Source organism: Halichoeres trimaculatus, unplaced genomic scaffold (assembly GCF_033239565.1).
Source record: "Halichoeres trimaculatus isolate MK-OKI-2021-1 unplaced genomic scaffold, fHalTri1.1 fHalTri1_scaffold_2, whole genome shotgun sequence".
NCBI classification, from domain to species: domain Eukaryota; kingdom Metazoa; phylum Chordata; class Actinopteri; order Labriformes; family Labridae; genus Halichoeres; species Halichoeres trimaculatus.
The window spans coordinates 37,335,353-37,351,353 of NW_027437180.1; the positions used below are offsets into that span (position 1 = coordinate 37,335,353).

General features: G+C 48.4%; 2 protein-coding genes across 2 annotated transcripts; both read left to right on the forward strand.

The window, feature by feature from the left end:
* The first annotated feature begins 115 nt into the window (after window positions 1-115).
* Window positions 116-6,425, forward strand: LOC141808687 (opsin-5-like). The gene is made up of 7 exons (XM_074695364.1): window positions 116-222; window positions 898-1,062; window positions 3,899-4,104; window positions 4,259-4,358; window positions 4,619-4,723; window positions 5,091-5,314; window positions 5,767-6,425. The coding sequence occupies exons 2-7, from the start codon at window positions 930-932 to the stop codon at window positions 6,250-6,252; spliced, it is 1,254 nt and encodes a 417-aa protein (XP_074551465.1). The 5' UTR covers window positions 116-222; window positions 898-929; the 3' UTR covers window positions 6,253-6,425.
* A 2,421-nt stretch (window positions 6,426-8,846) lies between these two features.
* LOC141801812 (actin-binding protein WASF3-like) lies at window positions 8,847-15,871 on the forward strand. The gene is made up of 11 exons (XM_074685103.1): window positions 8,847-8,975; window positions 10,791-10,940; window positions 11,030-11,164; window positions 11,253-11,406; window positions 11,647-11,764; window positions 12,952-12,996; window positions 13,256-13,380; window positions 13,609-13,887; window positions 13,969-14,108; window positions 14,182-14,394; window positions 14,538-15,871. The coding sequence occupies exons 2-11, from the start codon at window positions 10,808-10,810 to the stop codon at window positions 14,699-14,701; spliced, it is 1,506 nt and encodes a 501-aa protein (XP_074541204.1). The 5' UTR covers window positions 8,847-8,975; window positions 10,791-10,807; the 3' UTR covers window positions 14,702-15,871.
* Window positions 15,872-16,001: the final 130 nt, after the last annotated feature.

Below are 16,001 nucleotides of genomic sequence, written 5' to 3' on the forward strand. Positions count from 1 at the left end.
GGGTTTGAGTCTTCATGTCGGAGCAATGAACTACACACACACACACACACACACACACACACACACACACACACACACACACACACACACACACACACACACACACACACACGTCTTGATCAGTGACACCAAATTCCGTGTCTATCTGGTCAGATTCTCAGTCTGATGTTTTTCATCCTGTTTTGTTTGGGGGAAAAGTTAGCAAGGTGAAGGAGAGAAAAGGTGAGCTACACTTGAAAAACTGAAATCTACTCATGTATGAATATCTTATTTTTATCAGAAATTATTTAACTTAATATGAGCCACATTAACCAGAAAAGTCCACAAATTTTTTTATTGTAAGATATGGTATGTAGACATGTTTGCGTAAAAGCCTGCCAGTGGGAAAACAAACATGCACTCCTTTAGTTTCTTAAAATAAGAATTAAGTTGTATCACAAAACCAAACAAGATCATGTATGTGGTTCTGATGAAGTCGAGAAATTATTTCTAAAATAAGACACAAGATAAGATGTCACTTATTGCAGTGAGGGGAGTTCACGCTGTAAGAAAACCTCAGGTAATCTGTGGGGTCAAAGGTCAGACTGAATGTCAGACAGGATTACACACAGGAAGCTCCAAGTGCAGCTCTGACCACGCCCCCTTCCCATCCAAGCCCCTCCCCTCTCTGCTCAGTTCACCTGTCTGTAAGTCGCCGATCTGCAGGAAGATGTCCACAGGGAAGCCAACTCTCATTAAGAAAACAGCCAGAGTCAGTGACATCATGAGGGCATAAGCCAATCAGAGCCCTGTTTCTTGAGTCTGACCTCTGACCTCTGGCTTGGCTCCAGTTCTGTGAGCTGAACCAGGATCAGGGCGTATATTTATCTCAGATTATCCGTGTGTTGGTCCTCACAGACGACTCGTTCAGCAGCAGCAGCAGCAGCAGCATGTCCACCAGCAGCTCCGCCTCAGGGGGGGGCGCACCATGGAGGAACAACAGCTTCATCCTGGGAGGGGGCCGGGACCCTCCTCTGTCTGACCAGGGGGAGACCATCATCGGCGTGTACCTGCTGCTGCTGGGTGAGAGCATCTCCTACACACACACACACACACACATGCACAAACACACACACACAGATACATATACACACTACCACACACACAGAAATACAGGTATACACAGAAATACACATGTAAAAAAACACAAACATAAACACCTGTAGAGGTTAGTGTACCTGTAGAGTTTACCTGAACACAGATGAACGCAGACATAGAGAGAAAGACCTGATGATACTGTACAACAGGGATTAGTCCTTCACTGTGGACTCAGAATGGTCTGTAGAGTTCACCTGTAGCGTGGGTTTATACATAACCTGTAAATTTCAGGTTACCTGTAGAGTTCACTTGTATAATAAGAAAAATAATATATTTTATTTCAGGGCGCCTTTCATAGTACTCAAAGTCACCTTACATCAGTTGCAGTCAAAGAGCACATAAAGTATTAATAAAAGTGCATTAAAAGCAGGAGTAAAAAGCAAGTTTAGAAAGAGACATACAACACAAAGACAGTGCAAATTAACAGAGGGAGAATGCAAGGTTGAACAGGTGAGTTTTGAGTCTTGTTTTAAAGAGTGGTATAGAGTCAGTGAGTTCCAGAGCTGGGGAGCCAAGCGGCTGAATGCTCGGCCCCCCATGGTGCTGAGGCACGGGCAGGTACATTAATGTTAATGAGGGCGGAAAGGTACAGGGGAGCGAGGTTACGGATGGCTATGAACGTGTGAAGCAAGATTTTGTACTGGATGCGATGCGTGATGGGGAGCCAGTGGAGCTGCTGCAGGATGGGAGTGATGTAATGGGTGGATAGAGTCCTAGAAATAATGTGAGCTGCTGAGTCCTGGACCAGTTGAAGCTTATGGAGGGTTTTATGGGGGAGACCAAACAGGAGGGAGTTGCAGTAGTCAAGTCTGGAGGTGACAAGACTGTGGACCAAGATGAAGGTACTGTGAGGGGTGAGGGAGGGGCGGAGTCGGTTGATGTTTCTGAGGTGGAGATAAGCAGACCGGGTGATGTTATTAATATGAGGTGTGAAGGAGAGGGTGCTGTCAAGGATGACACCCAGACTCTTAACCTGGGGTGAGGGGGAGATGGAGGAGTGGTTTAAAGGAATTGTGAAGCAGTTAGATTTTTTGAGAGTGGAGCTAGTGCCAATAAGTAACATTTCTGTTTTATCACTGTTCAGTTTGAGGAAGTTGACAGTGATCCAGGACTTTATTTCGAGGAGACAGTGAGTGAGGGAGGATGGTGGGAGGAGGGAATCAGGTTTAGTGGAGATGTAGAGCTGGGTGTCATCCGCATAGCAGTGAAACTGTATATTGTGTTTGCGGAGGATGTGGCCAAGGGGAAGAATGTAAATGATGAAGAGCAGGGGCCCCAGGATAGAGCCCTGGGGCACACCTGTGGTGACTGGGAGTGGATGGGAAGTGAATGATTTAAAGGGATAGTTCAGTTTTTTTGAAGTGGGGTTGTATGAGCTCTGTGACCACTAAGGACATTAGATACAGTAGAAAGTTGTCTCCTCTCCCTCAGTAAGACACAAACTGTAATCGATGGTGACAGGAAATAGACGCTAACAGGGAAATACCGTACCAAATTCAAAGGCTATTTTCTCTGCCTACAAGAACTAAAATCCAAAAAGTAATACCACAGTTTGGAGTGTATTGTAACAGCAACAACAACAACAACAACAGTCGTGGCAGCAGTAACACTCAGCATCTTGATGTCCAGTGTCGGTGGATGTTTCCTCTGTATTCCTTTCAGTCTCCATCTGTAGCAGCTCTTCTTCTGTGTGCTCCGGTTCATACAGGTATCCTTTTGGTTCCAAAGTGAATGAAACTTCATCGTCGCTGTCATAGTCACTCATTTTGAATTTCCTACGCTGCCTCACAATCCTTAGAGTACAAACAAAAGAATTACGATACTTGATCAAACTTACACAAGGCTACAACCGGCGCCCAAAGCATAGCTTGTTTACATTCCCTACAGCTGAAAGGAGGAGGGGGGACGGAGCGCACTAGCGCTGTGCGGAAGGATACATGACCAATTAGTTAGGTCCAGATAAATGTTTATATTTCCGAAGACTTAATGCACTTAAAAAATATTTTATGTATCGTACTCTTAAACTGTGGTATTACTTTTTGATTTTAGTTCTCGTAGGCAGAGAAAATAGCCTTTGAATTTAGTACGGTCTCTCCCTGTTAGCGTCTATTTCCTCGTCATCGATTAAAGTTTGTGTCTTGCTGAGGGAAAGGAGACAACTTTCTACTGTATCTAATGTTCTTAGTGGTCACATAGAGCTCATACAACCACAAAAAAAACTGAACTATCCCTTTAAGCTGAATCAACTGAGCGAGGCCAGAGAGATAGGATATAGTTCAGTTGTAGAGTGAGATTTGATCTGTAGCTGTAAGTCTACCTGTTTAATTTACTTGCAGGGGTTAGTTTCGCTGTAATTTCACCCATGGAATAACTTTTACCTGTAGTTTTTACCAGTAGAGTTTACCTGTAGAGGTTAGATTAACCATAAAGTTTACCTGTAAAGTAAACCTGCCAAAGTTTGTTTACCTCTAGAGTTTACCTGCAAAGTTAATCTGGCAAGGTTTGGTCACCTGTTGAGTTTACCTGTAGATGTTGGTTTATCTGTAGAAATCTCCTGTTGATGTTAGTGTCTGTAGAAATTATGTGTGGAGTTTACCTGTACAGGTTAGTTTACCTGTCGAGTTTACCTGTCAATGAAAGCTTACGTGTACAGTTTACCTAATGAACAGCTGATGTTTGGCAGAAGCCAGCTGCTGCAGGTATTAAAACCCTCACCTGCAGGTATACACCTTACACCTGTACATGTCTGTGGTGCCTTCAGGTTGGCTGTCGTGGTTTGGAAACAGCATCGTCCTCTTCGTGTTGTACCGACAGAGAGCCACGCTGCAGCCCACAGACTACCTGACCTTTAACCTGGCCGTCTCAGACGCCAGCATCTCCGTGTTCGGATACTCACGAGGAATCATCGAGATCTTTAACGTGTTCCAGGACAGCAGCTTCCTCATCTCCTCCATCTGGACCTGCCAGGTACTCCTCAGACTCACCTCAGACTTACCAGAGACACATGCTTCAGACACAGCTGAGACTTACCTGGAGGAGACACTTGTAACGGACTGAGACACCCCAGAGGGGTCAGAGCCTGAGCAGAAACTCACCTGTCACCTGTCTGTGTGTTCTCCAGGTGGACGGTTTCTTCACGCTGCTGTTCGGTCTGAGCAGCATCAACACGCTGACAGTGATCAGCATCACCCGCTACATCAAAGGATGTCACCCCAACAAAGGTAACTCTAACACACCTGGTCACCAGCTGGCCACGCTGCGTTCAGGGTCCACACACAGAACTGTTCATCAGAAGCTCTGGGGTCAGGTTGAGAGACGGTCTGAATGGGGTGCTGACGAGAGCTGCTGTCTGAAACACCAGGGGGCGCTCTGTCTGACTGACTGTAATGATGATGAACAAACGTGTGTGTGTGTGTGTGTATGTGTGTGTGTGTGTGTGTGTGTGTGTGTGTGTGTGTGTGTGTGTGTGTGTGTGTTTCAGCCCAACACATCAGTCAGACCAGTGTGTCCGTATGTCTTTTGCTGATCTGGATCACAGCTGGGTTCTGGTCTGGAGCCCCTCTACTGGGATGGGGAAGTTACAAAGGCAGGAAATGATTTCATTATGACTCCTGCCTTACCTTGTGACCTTTGACCCCTGAACTCAAACTCTAGAACCTTTATTCCCACTGACCCTTTCTAAACCTTTGACCCTTTGTGACTGACAACCAGCCCCCTTTATTACCCTAATCTTTCATTCTGACCTCTCTATGATGGCCTTTTACACCATTTTTGTTCTGTCCTAAATGTCCCCACTTTTACCCTCTTTTTGACCTCTTTTACTGGTCTTCCACCCTTCTTTGACCTCCCTGCCACATTGACCATGATTTTCACCCTTCCCAACCCCCTTTGTGATGTCTGACCCCTCTGTGACCCCACAATGACCACTCTGTAACGGGTCTCTGGCGCCACAGATCGGGGTTATGGGACCTGTGAGATCGACTGGGCCAAAGCGAGTTACTCCAGCGTGTACCGCTCGTACATCATCTCCATCTTCATCTTCTGCTTCTTCGTGCCGGTGCTCATCATGCTCTTCTGCTACGTGTCCATCATCAACACGGTGAAGAGGGGCAACGCGCTGTCGGCCGAGGGAGACCTGACCGACCGCCAGAGGAAGATCGAGAGGGACGTCACCATCGTGAGTCTTCAGCAACATAAGGCTAACGTGAACAGGCTTGCTAACACGCTAAGTGTAAGAGTTGGACTGATTTAAGCACCCAGAGGGTTCCCTGACTGATCCAGACTCAGGCTGACCATGCAGCCCCGATCAGTTCGAGGGTTAATAAACACCTCTGTCCAGGGTCCCTCTCCAACATGGCGGCCCTGCCCCTCCTACATGCTAACAGTGGTTAGCTTAGCATTTCTTAGAGACAGCATGGTGATCTTTAGGAGGTTTGAATGGTTAAAGTCAACTTGATTGGTCAATGTTAGCGCTAAAGGCTAGTGGGTTTAAGACAAGAGTTAAGCTAGTACAGATAACAAGCATGCTAGTGCTAACCAACATAATGAGAACAGAATCAGAACCAGAACCGAAGCATCTCTGCCTGTGATTGGTGGATGATGGTTTAAAGCATTGTTTGTCCTCTGCAGGTTTCCATAGTCATCTGTACAGCCTTCATCCTGGCCTGGTCTCCGTACGCCGTGGTGTCCATGTGGTCCGCCTGGGGCTTCCACGTGCCGAACCTCACCAGTATCTTCACCCGCCTGTTCGCCAAGTCCGCCAGCTTCTACAACCCGCTCATTTACTTCGGCCTCAGCTCCAAGTTCCGTAAAGATGTGGCCGTCCTGCTGCCGTGCACCCGGGACGCCAAAGACACGGTCAAACTTAAACGCTTCAAGCCCAAGGCTGATGCCCACGGCCGGCCTGCTGCAGGAGGCGGAGCCAGACTCAAAGTCCCTCTGAACAGGACCGAGAAGAAGTACACATCCCTGAATCAGCCCAATCCGGCCCCCAGCCCAGACTCAGGGATGGGGAGCCCGCCCTGCACACCGCCGCCTAACAACAGAGAGGTGTCCTACATCGACCCGCCACAACTCTCTGAAACCGGATCTGAGTATGAGTGCGCCAGACTCTGAGGGACTCCCAAGACTTGCAGAGGGGGACTGACCTGCCCTTGTCTGAAGCCTGACTGACTGTAACTGACGGACTGACAGACTGAGGGCCCAGCAGAGGGCACTGTTATAGATACGGTTCAGGCTGTTTCTGATCGACTGACAGAGAAGGAGGAACCAGAACCAGAACCAGAACTGTGAGCACAAAGATTTAAAGAACACAGACTTCAACTCAAAGAGTTCTGATCCAGGTTTTAACTCGCAGACCGAGTTACATCTGGACTTCACCTGAGAGGATCCAACCTGAGACTCTGGACACAATAGACTGTGGGGTCTTTGGACTCTGTGGGCTCCATGGACCCCTTGGGGTCTGATCTGATACCTGATTGGTTCTTTAGTGATTGAACACAGAGATCTCATGGTCAGGCTTTAGTTTGTTTTTAAAATGAAATAAACTGTTTGTATAAAATGTGAAGTGAATAAAAGTTTTAGAAACCAGAGCAGGACTCTTCCGATCTCTGTCAGCTGATGTTGACCCTGAAGGGTACGCTTAAAATAGGCCTGGAGAGAGGAAACAGATCTCTGAACATGGGTCATGAATATCAGCCTGTAGGGGGCACTCTGAGCTCTGTTGAAACCCTCATACTGCTGGTACCAGAGTCCACAAAAGATCAGAGCACAGACTGTTGATACTTTGGTCATAATTAGTTTAATTATAATAAATGACAGAGCTGCATGGTGGCGCACTAGTGAGCGCCGCCACCTCAGAGCAAGAAGGTCACCAGTTAGAGTCCCGAATGGGCCAAGGCAGGCCATTCTGTGCGTTTTTGCCACCCAGGAGGGCAGCCTATTTTACTTTCTAGCAGCTTAGAGTGTTTTGTCTCCAAAGGGGGCACTTTGGCCCACATTTTGATTTTCAAAAGGCCACTTTAGCTAAATTTTGGCTCTCTTTTGTGCTACCAAAAGCTGAGTTTTGGCTCCAAAGTCACCACTTCAGCATGTGGTATGGCTCCCAAGAGAACACTTTTAAAGGGGACATATCATGCTTGTTTCTCCTTTTCACTATGCCAGACTAGGATGCCTGTAAAGCATTTCTTCCCTCAGTACAGGTCATTTAGTTCCTTCATTGCCCCACGATAGTGTTCTCAATATCCTCATTTTAGGCCATTCTGAAGATCTCATTGAAACGCTCCGTTTGGAGAATGACCTCCAGTAACCTCGCAACGTCACAGCCCTTTGTGCTCTGATTGGTCAGCTCTATCAGAGGGGCGGAGGGGGTAGAGCCAGGGGGCGGTTTTTGTAGCATGGCAGTATTTACAAAATCCCCACATTGGATGGGGCAGACCGAGTGAGTTTGCTGTTTGCCAAAACTCCACCGTAAGGCATTGATAGCAGTAATAAAATGGCGGAGTGTAGGATACGTCCTTTTGTATTGGACCCCGAGTCAGACCCGGACGGTTCTGCAGCTCAGGAGGAAGAAAATCCACCTGGACACAGATCATCTCAGGACGCTTCAGTGTGGTGAGTCAAAGCGGTACTGTAACATGTAGCGTTTATACGTGGAAATATAGGCAGACTTCACCAATAAACTATTTCTATAACAGGGCTCCATCCTGCTCCTTCACTTTTCTCTGTCTGTTTTATCCATCATGCTGAAAGTGTAGTCTAAAGATCGCCTCTACCGTCAGTTCCTCACTATGTTATTACCGTAGCATTATTGTGGTCCAGGTTCACAGTGCATGTCAGAACAATCATGCAAATATCACAGTCTCACAAGTATTACGACGTCTGCTAAAACTACAGTGTTTTAACTGCTAATTCACCATGTAAAGCCGAGCTGCTCAGCAGAGCAGAGTCCCTGCATCCAGCACTCAATCAGTTGGCTCTTGGTGGGTGTATCCCTCGTGGCGGTTGTGTGACTAACTGACATCACAGAGGAGGAGCTGCTTTATCAGATTACTCCAATAAAAAGAAAGGATCCTTGTGTCGTCATGAAGGTCGAAATCCCGCGGCCAAATGGCAATGACCTATTTTCAGAGGCATCAAATCTCGTTCTAGGATATCAGAAAAAATACAATATCTCATTTGTTGAAAATTCAGGGGGTGAAAGGTCTTGTTTTCAAATTTTATATGTTATATGTAAGTATTAAATCAGGGACCAGCATGATATGTCCCCTGCAACTGCATGTTTTGCCGAAAAGACATTTAAGCTGGGTTTGTGCTCCCAAGAGGGCACTCCAGCCCGAGTTTCGCCCCCCTCCCAAGTAGGCATTTAAGCGGATAGGTGTGTATGTGTGTGAAAGGTTGTCTGTCTCTGTGTGATTGACTGGAGACCAGTCCAGGGTCTACCCCTCCTCTGGCCCTAACACAGCTGGGACAGGCTCCAGCCACCAGAAGATGAATAAATATTTATTGATAATCCCTGATCATGGCGTCATCATGAGGTGTTAGAACAGATTATATTTATTTTATATTAATCCATATTTCTTCTTATAATAACAGATGAATCTATTTGGGTTTATTCAGTATGATCCCAAGCGGAAGAAGCCGAGTTGTTGCCGGAAAAAGCCGAGGACCTCCGATCGTGAGGAGCCCCCCTTCTCTTCCTCCTCCTCCTCCTCCTCAGCATCCATTCCCGGTCGGAGGATGTGAGGATGAGTCCTCTGCTCTGCGCTCTGTGAGGAAGAGAACCAGCAGCAGAAGAACCGGACCGGATCAGACCCCCTCAGTGTCTCTCTCAGTCCTCGGTGAGTCATAGATCCGGTGTCGGTTCTGATGGATCTGTGTGTGTGTGAGAGAGAGAAAGACGTGACGTGCACGAGCCTCAGTTCGATCCGCGGCCCGAACCGCTCTCTGCAGCTTCTCTCATTCACACACCTGTCACTCATCGTACCGGCGATGACGTCATAAACAGCCTGATAGCAGGAGATCGATCGATCAGCTGATGAACGACACGCGCTCGCGCACACGTCGCTGCAACTGCACGACGTAATGCATGGACTGCTCCCGCATGTATGTGTGTGTGTGTGTGTGTGTGTGTGTGTGTGTGTGTGTGTGTGTGTGTGTGTGTGTGTGTGTGTGTGTGTGTGTGGGTCTGTAAAATCAAAGGATGGGGCCTTTTACATGTCATAGGACCATCTGGGTAACATTACATCATAGGTGTGTGTGTGTGTGTGTGTGTGTGTGTGTGTGTGTGTGTGTGTGTGTGTGTGTGTGTGTGTGTGTGTGTGTGTGTGTGTGTGTGTGTGTGTGTGAAGAAGCTGAACCTGCTCAGTCAGCAGAGGTCTAGATAGAGCAGGAATCAGATGTGATGTCATACCATGTGACGTCATAAGTGTCTGATTCTGTCCTGAGACCTCTGTCCTGGTTCTCCTCTGATCATGGACCTCCTATCTGACCTGCAGTCTCTAATGTCCAGCAGGGGGTGACTCCTCCCGTTCAGGTCAATCCCACAGACCGGGGAGCGGGTGAGGAGTCAGACAGGGAGCTCCCGAGAACACCCGCTTCAAATTTCCTCTAAAACTTTCTGAGGGTGAAGTCCTTCAAAATAAAAGTCTGTTGGAACATCGTAGTCCACTAGAATAAAGGCAGGGAACGGTGGCTCAGTGGCTGGGCACGCTCACAGCAGGGGTCTGGGTTGCTGATGAATGTGGGGATGTCCTAAGGAGGGCGCTAACCAGGGTCTATCTCCTGAGGAGAAGGACGACAAGTAACTGATAATGTCACCTGGACAGGTTTGATGTCTGAGTGTCTGAGTGTGTGTGTGAGAGAAATAGAGAAATTATTTGCCATCCCCCTTCCCCCCTTGTTACCTAGCAACAGTAACATCCTCTGCTCTGTGGGCAACAGAGCATGATGAGGGTGTTACCATGGTGATGCCCTCTCAGATTGCTCTGTCTGTATGTATGTATGTATGTGTGTGTGTGTGTGTGTGTGTGTGTGTGTGTGTGTGTGTGTGTGTGTGTGTGTGTGTGTGTGTGTGTGTGTGTGTGTGTGTGTGTGTGTGTGTGTGTGTGTGTGTGTGCAGTAAAAGGAGGCCCTAAGTGAGACGGGCTGATCTGCAGTAAAATATTCTAGAATATATGAAATTAATATTACATCGATTGTCAGCTAGTAAAATGGTGAAAGTTGAAATCCTTCCTATGTGGTGTACGTTTGGTAGCCATGTTTCTGTGAATAGCATGATGCTACTCTGCCCTGGTATTCCCTCTGTTGCTGGGTTAGCACGGTTAGCACGGCTAGCTCGTCCATCTAATTGGAGATAGATCTTATGTTCCTAATAACGATGGATGAAGAACAGGTCAGTGTCGTCTCTTCTTAGTTCACAGGGAACATCAGGCCTAGCACCGGTTAGCATCAACATGTGGCAGGCTGCCAACAAGTGAAACCTTGTGTGTAAACAATGCTGCCATGATTACACTTAGGTCTTTGGAAACACACAGGAACAAAAAAGTTACAATACCACTGGAAACACAACTAGTTTGGTATCAGCAACCAACAAACGAAACATTGTAAGTAACAACAGGCTGTATGGGCTGCTGTGACCTCTCTCCTTGTGTCAGGTGACCTCAGGTGCATCATGCCGTTGGTGAAGAGGATCATTGAGCCCAGGTATCTGTGCCGTGGCGCTCTGCCTGATGGGGTCGCCAGTGAGCTGGAGTGTGTGACCAACAGCACGCTGGCTGCTGTCATCAAACAGCTTGGAGGACTCAGTGAGTGAGCACACCTGGACACACACACACACACACACACAAACACACAGGGCAGTTTCAGGAGCTGGTTTACCTGGTCTCTCCTGCAGGCCGCCATGCTGAGGACATCTTCGGGGAGCTCTTCTCTGAGGCCAACAGCTTCTACCTGCGCATGAGCAGCCTGCAGGAGCGGGTGGACCTGCTGGCGGTGAAGGTGACGCAGCTGGACTCCACCGTGGAGGAAGGTGAGAACACACACCTGCAGATCAGCTCTGTGACATCATCCTTTAGGCGTGTGTATGTGTGTGTAACAGGTGTGTGTGTCCTGCTCAGTGTCTCTACAGGACATCAACATGAGGAAGGCCTTCAGGAGCAGTACCATCCAGGACCAGCAGGTGGTGTCCCGGAGCTCCATCCTCAACCCTGTGTTAGAGATGTACCACCGCTGTGACAAGCCCCCACCGCTCAACATCCTGTCCCCTTACAGGTCAGCCTGCACCTGAACACACACCTGAGAACACACCTGTACACACACCTGTACACACACCTGATCACACACCTGTCGATCCTCCAAATCTTGTCTCTGACTGGGTTAAGATTTCTATGAGCATCTCTATACAACCAGTTCTCTCTGTGTGTGTGTGTGTGTGTGTGTGTGTGTGTGTGTGTGTGTGTGTGTGTGTGTGTGTGTGTATGTGTGTGTGTATGTGTGTGTGTGTGTGTGTAGGGATGATAAGAAGGACGGTCTGAAGTTCTACACCGACCCGTCGTACTTCTTCAGCCTGTGGAGAGAAAAGATGCTTCAGGCCACCGAGAACAAGCGCAAAGAGAAGAGACGACACAAGGTTCACCTGTCTCTCTGTCTGTCTGACTGTCTGTCTGTCTGTCTGTCTCTCTGTCTGTCTCTCTGTCTGACTGTGTGTCTGTCTGTCTGTCTGTCTGTCTGTCTGTCTGTCTGTCTGTCTGTCTGTCTGTCTGTCTGTCAGTCTGCCTGCCTATCTATCTGACTGTCTGTCTGTCTGTCTGTCTGTCTGTCTGTCTGTCTCTCTGTCTGTCAGTCTGCCTGCCTATCTGTCTGTCTGTCTGTCTGTCTGTCTATCTGACTGTCTGTCTGTCTGTCTGTCTGTCTCTCTGTCTGTCAGTCTGTCTGTCTGTCTCTCTGTCTGTCAGTCTGCCTGCCTATCTGTCTGTCTGTCTGTCTGTCTGTCTATCTGACTGTCTGTCTGTCTGTCTGTCTGTCTCTCTGTCTGTCAGTCTGCCTGCCTATCTGTCTGTCTGTCTGTCTGTCTGTCTGTCTGTCTGTCTGTCTGTCTCTCTGTCTCTCTGTCTCTCTGTCTCTCTGTCTGCCTTTCTCTCTGCCTGTCTGTCACTCTGCCTATCTGTTTCTCTCACTATCTGTCTGTCTGCCTGCTTGTGTGTCACACTGTGTGTCTCTCTGCCTGTCTTTCTGTATGTCTCTCTTCCTATCGGCCTCTCTCCCTGTCTCTCTCTCTCTCAGCTTGTCTTTCTGTCTCTCTGCCTGTCTGTCTCTCTGTCTATCAGCCTCTCTCTGCCTGTCTCTCTGTCTCTCTGCCTCCCTGTCTCTCTATTTGCCTATCTCTCTATCTCTATGCCTGTCCGTCTGCCTGTCTGTCTGCCTTACTGTCTCCATGCCTGTCTGTCTCTCTGCCTGTCTCTTCGCCTGTCCCTCTGTCTCTCTGCCTGTCTCTCTGCCTGTTCTTCTGCCTGTCTCTCTGTCTCTCTGGCTGTCTTTCTGTCTCTCTGCCTGTCTCTCTGTCTCTCTGCCTGTCTCTCTGCCTGTTCTTCTGCCTGTCTCTCTCTCTGCCTGTCTCTCTCTGTCCTTGCCTGTCTCTCTCTCTGCCTGTCTCTCTCTGTCCCTCGGCCTGTCTCTCCGTCTCTTAGTCTCTCTGCATGTCTTGGTGTCTCTGCCTGTCTCCCTCTCTGCCTGTCTCTCTCTCTGCCTGTCTCTCTCTGTCCCTCTGCCTGTCTGCCTGTCTGTCTGCCTGTCTGTTGATCAGATTTGTTGTTCCAGGAGCAGAAACACGTGGAGGAGTCTTCAGGACGGGAGGTGAAGAAGGTCAGTTCTTCTTCTTTGGTGTATTTTGTGTTCATTTTGTTTAGGATGTTCTGCACGCGCTCAGACTGGGTTTACACCTGACAGGTGGACAGGTAGAGAGGGAGCACACCTGAGTGCAGATCTCAGTCTGAGCGAGTGCAGAGAGGATGTGTCACTGAGCTCTCAGAGGAGCTTCAGCTTAAAGCTGAAAAAGTGAGCACAAACTGAGCACGCTCAGTACCTAAGTCACCTGATGCAGGTGCTTGTGTCCTTCCTGCAGGTCCGCAAAGCTCGTAACAGACGTCAGGAGTGGAACCTGATGGCTTACGATAAGGAGCTCCGCCCAGATGCTCGAGTCACTCCGTCACCTTACCACACCTCTGACGGCTCACTGTCACCTGACAGGTACACACCTGCACGCATCACTTCCTGTCCTCCTTCAGCGGTTTTAAGCTTAGACACAGACTGGTTTTACTTCAGCTTGGTGAAATACTGGTCTCTGTTGGACTGAGGTCCGCTAGAGAGACCCAGGAGGAGGTCTACAACACCTGCTGTTGCTCTCCACGCAGACTGCTTTTCCTGACTCCTGATTGGTTGATTCTCCTCACACTGTAAGCTTTCTGCCCCCTGCAGGTCAATGTCAGAGGACCCATCCTTCTCTGCGAGTCCTCATCACCCTGAGGCCCAGGGACTGGACCGGAAGGATCATGCCGCCGTGGTCAACAGTGGGAGTGGCCAAACTCAGTCATTGGACCGCGCCCTCCGACCTGCCTCTGCCTCCTCTGGCGTTTCCACGGCAACCACGCGGCAACACTCACTGGGACGCAACCAGCCGCACCACCACCACCACCCACCAGCCAGCAGCTTGGCCAATCAGAGCACAGCACGTGCTAACGCGACAAAGGAAGCCAAGTACATGACAACACACACACTCACTCACACACACACACACACACACACACACATGTTTGACCTTTGGCTCTCTCCCCTTAGTGACCATCAGATTCCTCCGGCCCCCCCACCGCCGCCTCCGCTGATGCCATCGTCGGGTCAGATGGCATACACCAACAGCTCAACCCACACCGCTGCCATGGCGACACCTCTCCACCCAGCAGTGCCCTCTGGTAACCAAGGTAACATAAACTTCCTGTCAGGTGTTTCTGCTGACTGAGCTTCAGATTAAAACACGTTTGTCTCTGTCTGCAGGTGGCGCCACACTCTCTCGCCCTTACAGCCCCACCCCTCCCCCTCCTCCCCCAGCAAACTACGTCCCATCCCCCTCCCGACCTGGAGCCCAACAGGCCCCGCCCACTGCTGCGCCTGCAATAGCCCCGACATCAGACGGCAGGAAGCATCCCGGTGGTCCTAATGTGCCAATGAATGACGCGCGTAGCGACCTGCTGGCTGCCATACGCAGAGGTTAGCACCTAGCCTTTAGCATAGCATCAAGCTGTTAACTTGTTGGTGTTAGGGGGCGCTGTGCCCAAATCATGGACTTGCATGGCGACTCAGGTGGTGGGTTAGTGGTCCTGGTCTGAGGTTCTGGTCTCTCTTGTCCACAGGGATCCAGCTCAGGAAAGTTCAGGAGCAGCGAGAGCAGGAGGAGGCCAAGAAACGCGAGCCCACAGGAAATGACGTCGCCACCATCCTGTCCCGTCGAATCGCTGTGGAGTACAGTGAATCAGAGGAGGAGTCTGAACCTGAGGACCAGGAGTGGTCTGACTGAGGGGGTGGAGCTACATGGAGACAGACCCCCCCCCTAACAGAGAGGGGGCGCTCCAGCAGGAAGTGAAAACACCTGTGGGCTGAGCTGAGGATGTTTGATCAGGACTAGTCAGTCCTTGGTTTTAGTGCAGAGCGAGACCTCATCTGTTACGTCTCTGCTGCACCTGAACCTGAACCTCACCTGAAAATAACCACGCCTTCATGTTCCCATAGACCTGCAGCTCTGACGCCACGTCCATCAGCGTCATCAGTCCAGAAAAAAACATTCTCAAACATGAGAACCAGAGAAAAATCATCGGAATGAGCAAGAACGTCTCATTAAACATCTCTGCAGTCGCTAACATCAGAGGAAAAACTGTGTGAAAAAAATCTTTGATTTAAAGACACTTTACCATCCTGATGAGACACACACCTCATTATTTATTAAATTTCTTAATGATGTTTATTTTTTGTTTTAGTGAAGAGTTAAACATGCAACCTAGAGATGGCGCTCACGGTGACACCTGCTGGCTATGACCAGCAGCAGGTCCAGCAGGTGGCGCTGTGAGATCTGACTGAAGATCTGCTGCTTTACCTCACCACATTTTCACTTCTTATTTTGTATGCAACAAGTCTCATAATTTATATCAAACGATCATCTTATTTGGTTCTCACTGACTTTTATTTTGTATTTCACTCTGTCTTTATTCAGTGTGTCTTATTTTGGAAGTAAACTGTGATTAAAGGCTGTATTTGTATCTTTTGTTTCATAAACTCCTTCATGTTTACCTTTTGATTTATTGCTGACTGTAAATATTTTTTTTTTCCTGTGACCTTTAATGTGGTTTCAGTGGTTTCCCATGATGCACTTTGCTAATCTGACCAGCAGGGGGTGGGGGTGGGGTGGGGGTGTAGGCGTAAATTCATCAGTATGACATCGTGCTAAAATGAAAACATCATAGTTATCCAGCTGTGTTTGTCTGTGATGTCATCGCTGTGGCTGATAAATATTGAATTCAAAGGGGGCGGGGCTTAAAGAAAATAATTTCATAATTATGATTATTGACGCTGATTAATTCTTGATGATCTGTGCCATGTGCTCTGCTCTGTGTTTGCATGTTGGTGATAAAAGTGAAACAGAAGCTGTAAAGTATGAAAAAAACTTTATTGATAAAACAATCAGTGCTCATGCTTGTTTGTTTGGTTATTTATCGTCTGATTGGTACATGAGTCAGGGATCAGATTGTTTTGATGTTTCAAGTTAGTGACAGCAAACAGATGTCATTGCAGAAATCTGTTAATTATTCTTACAGATCTGGGTT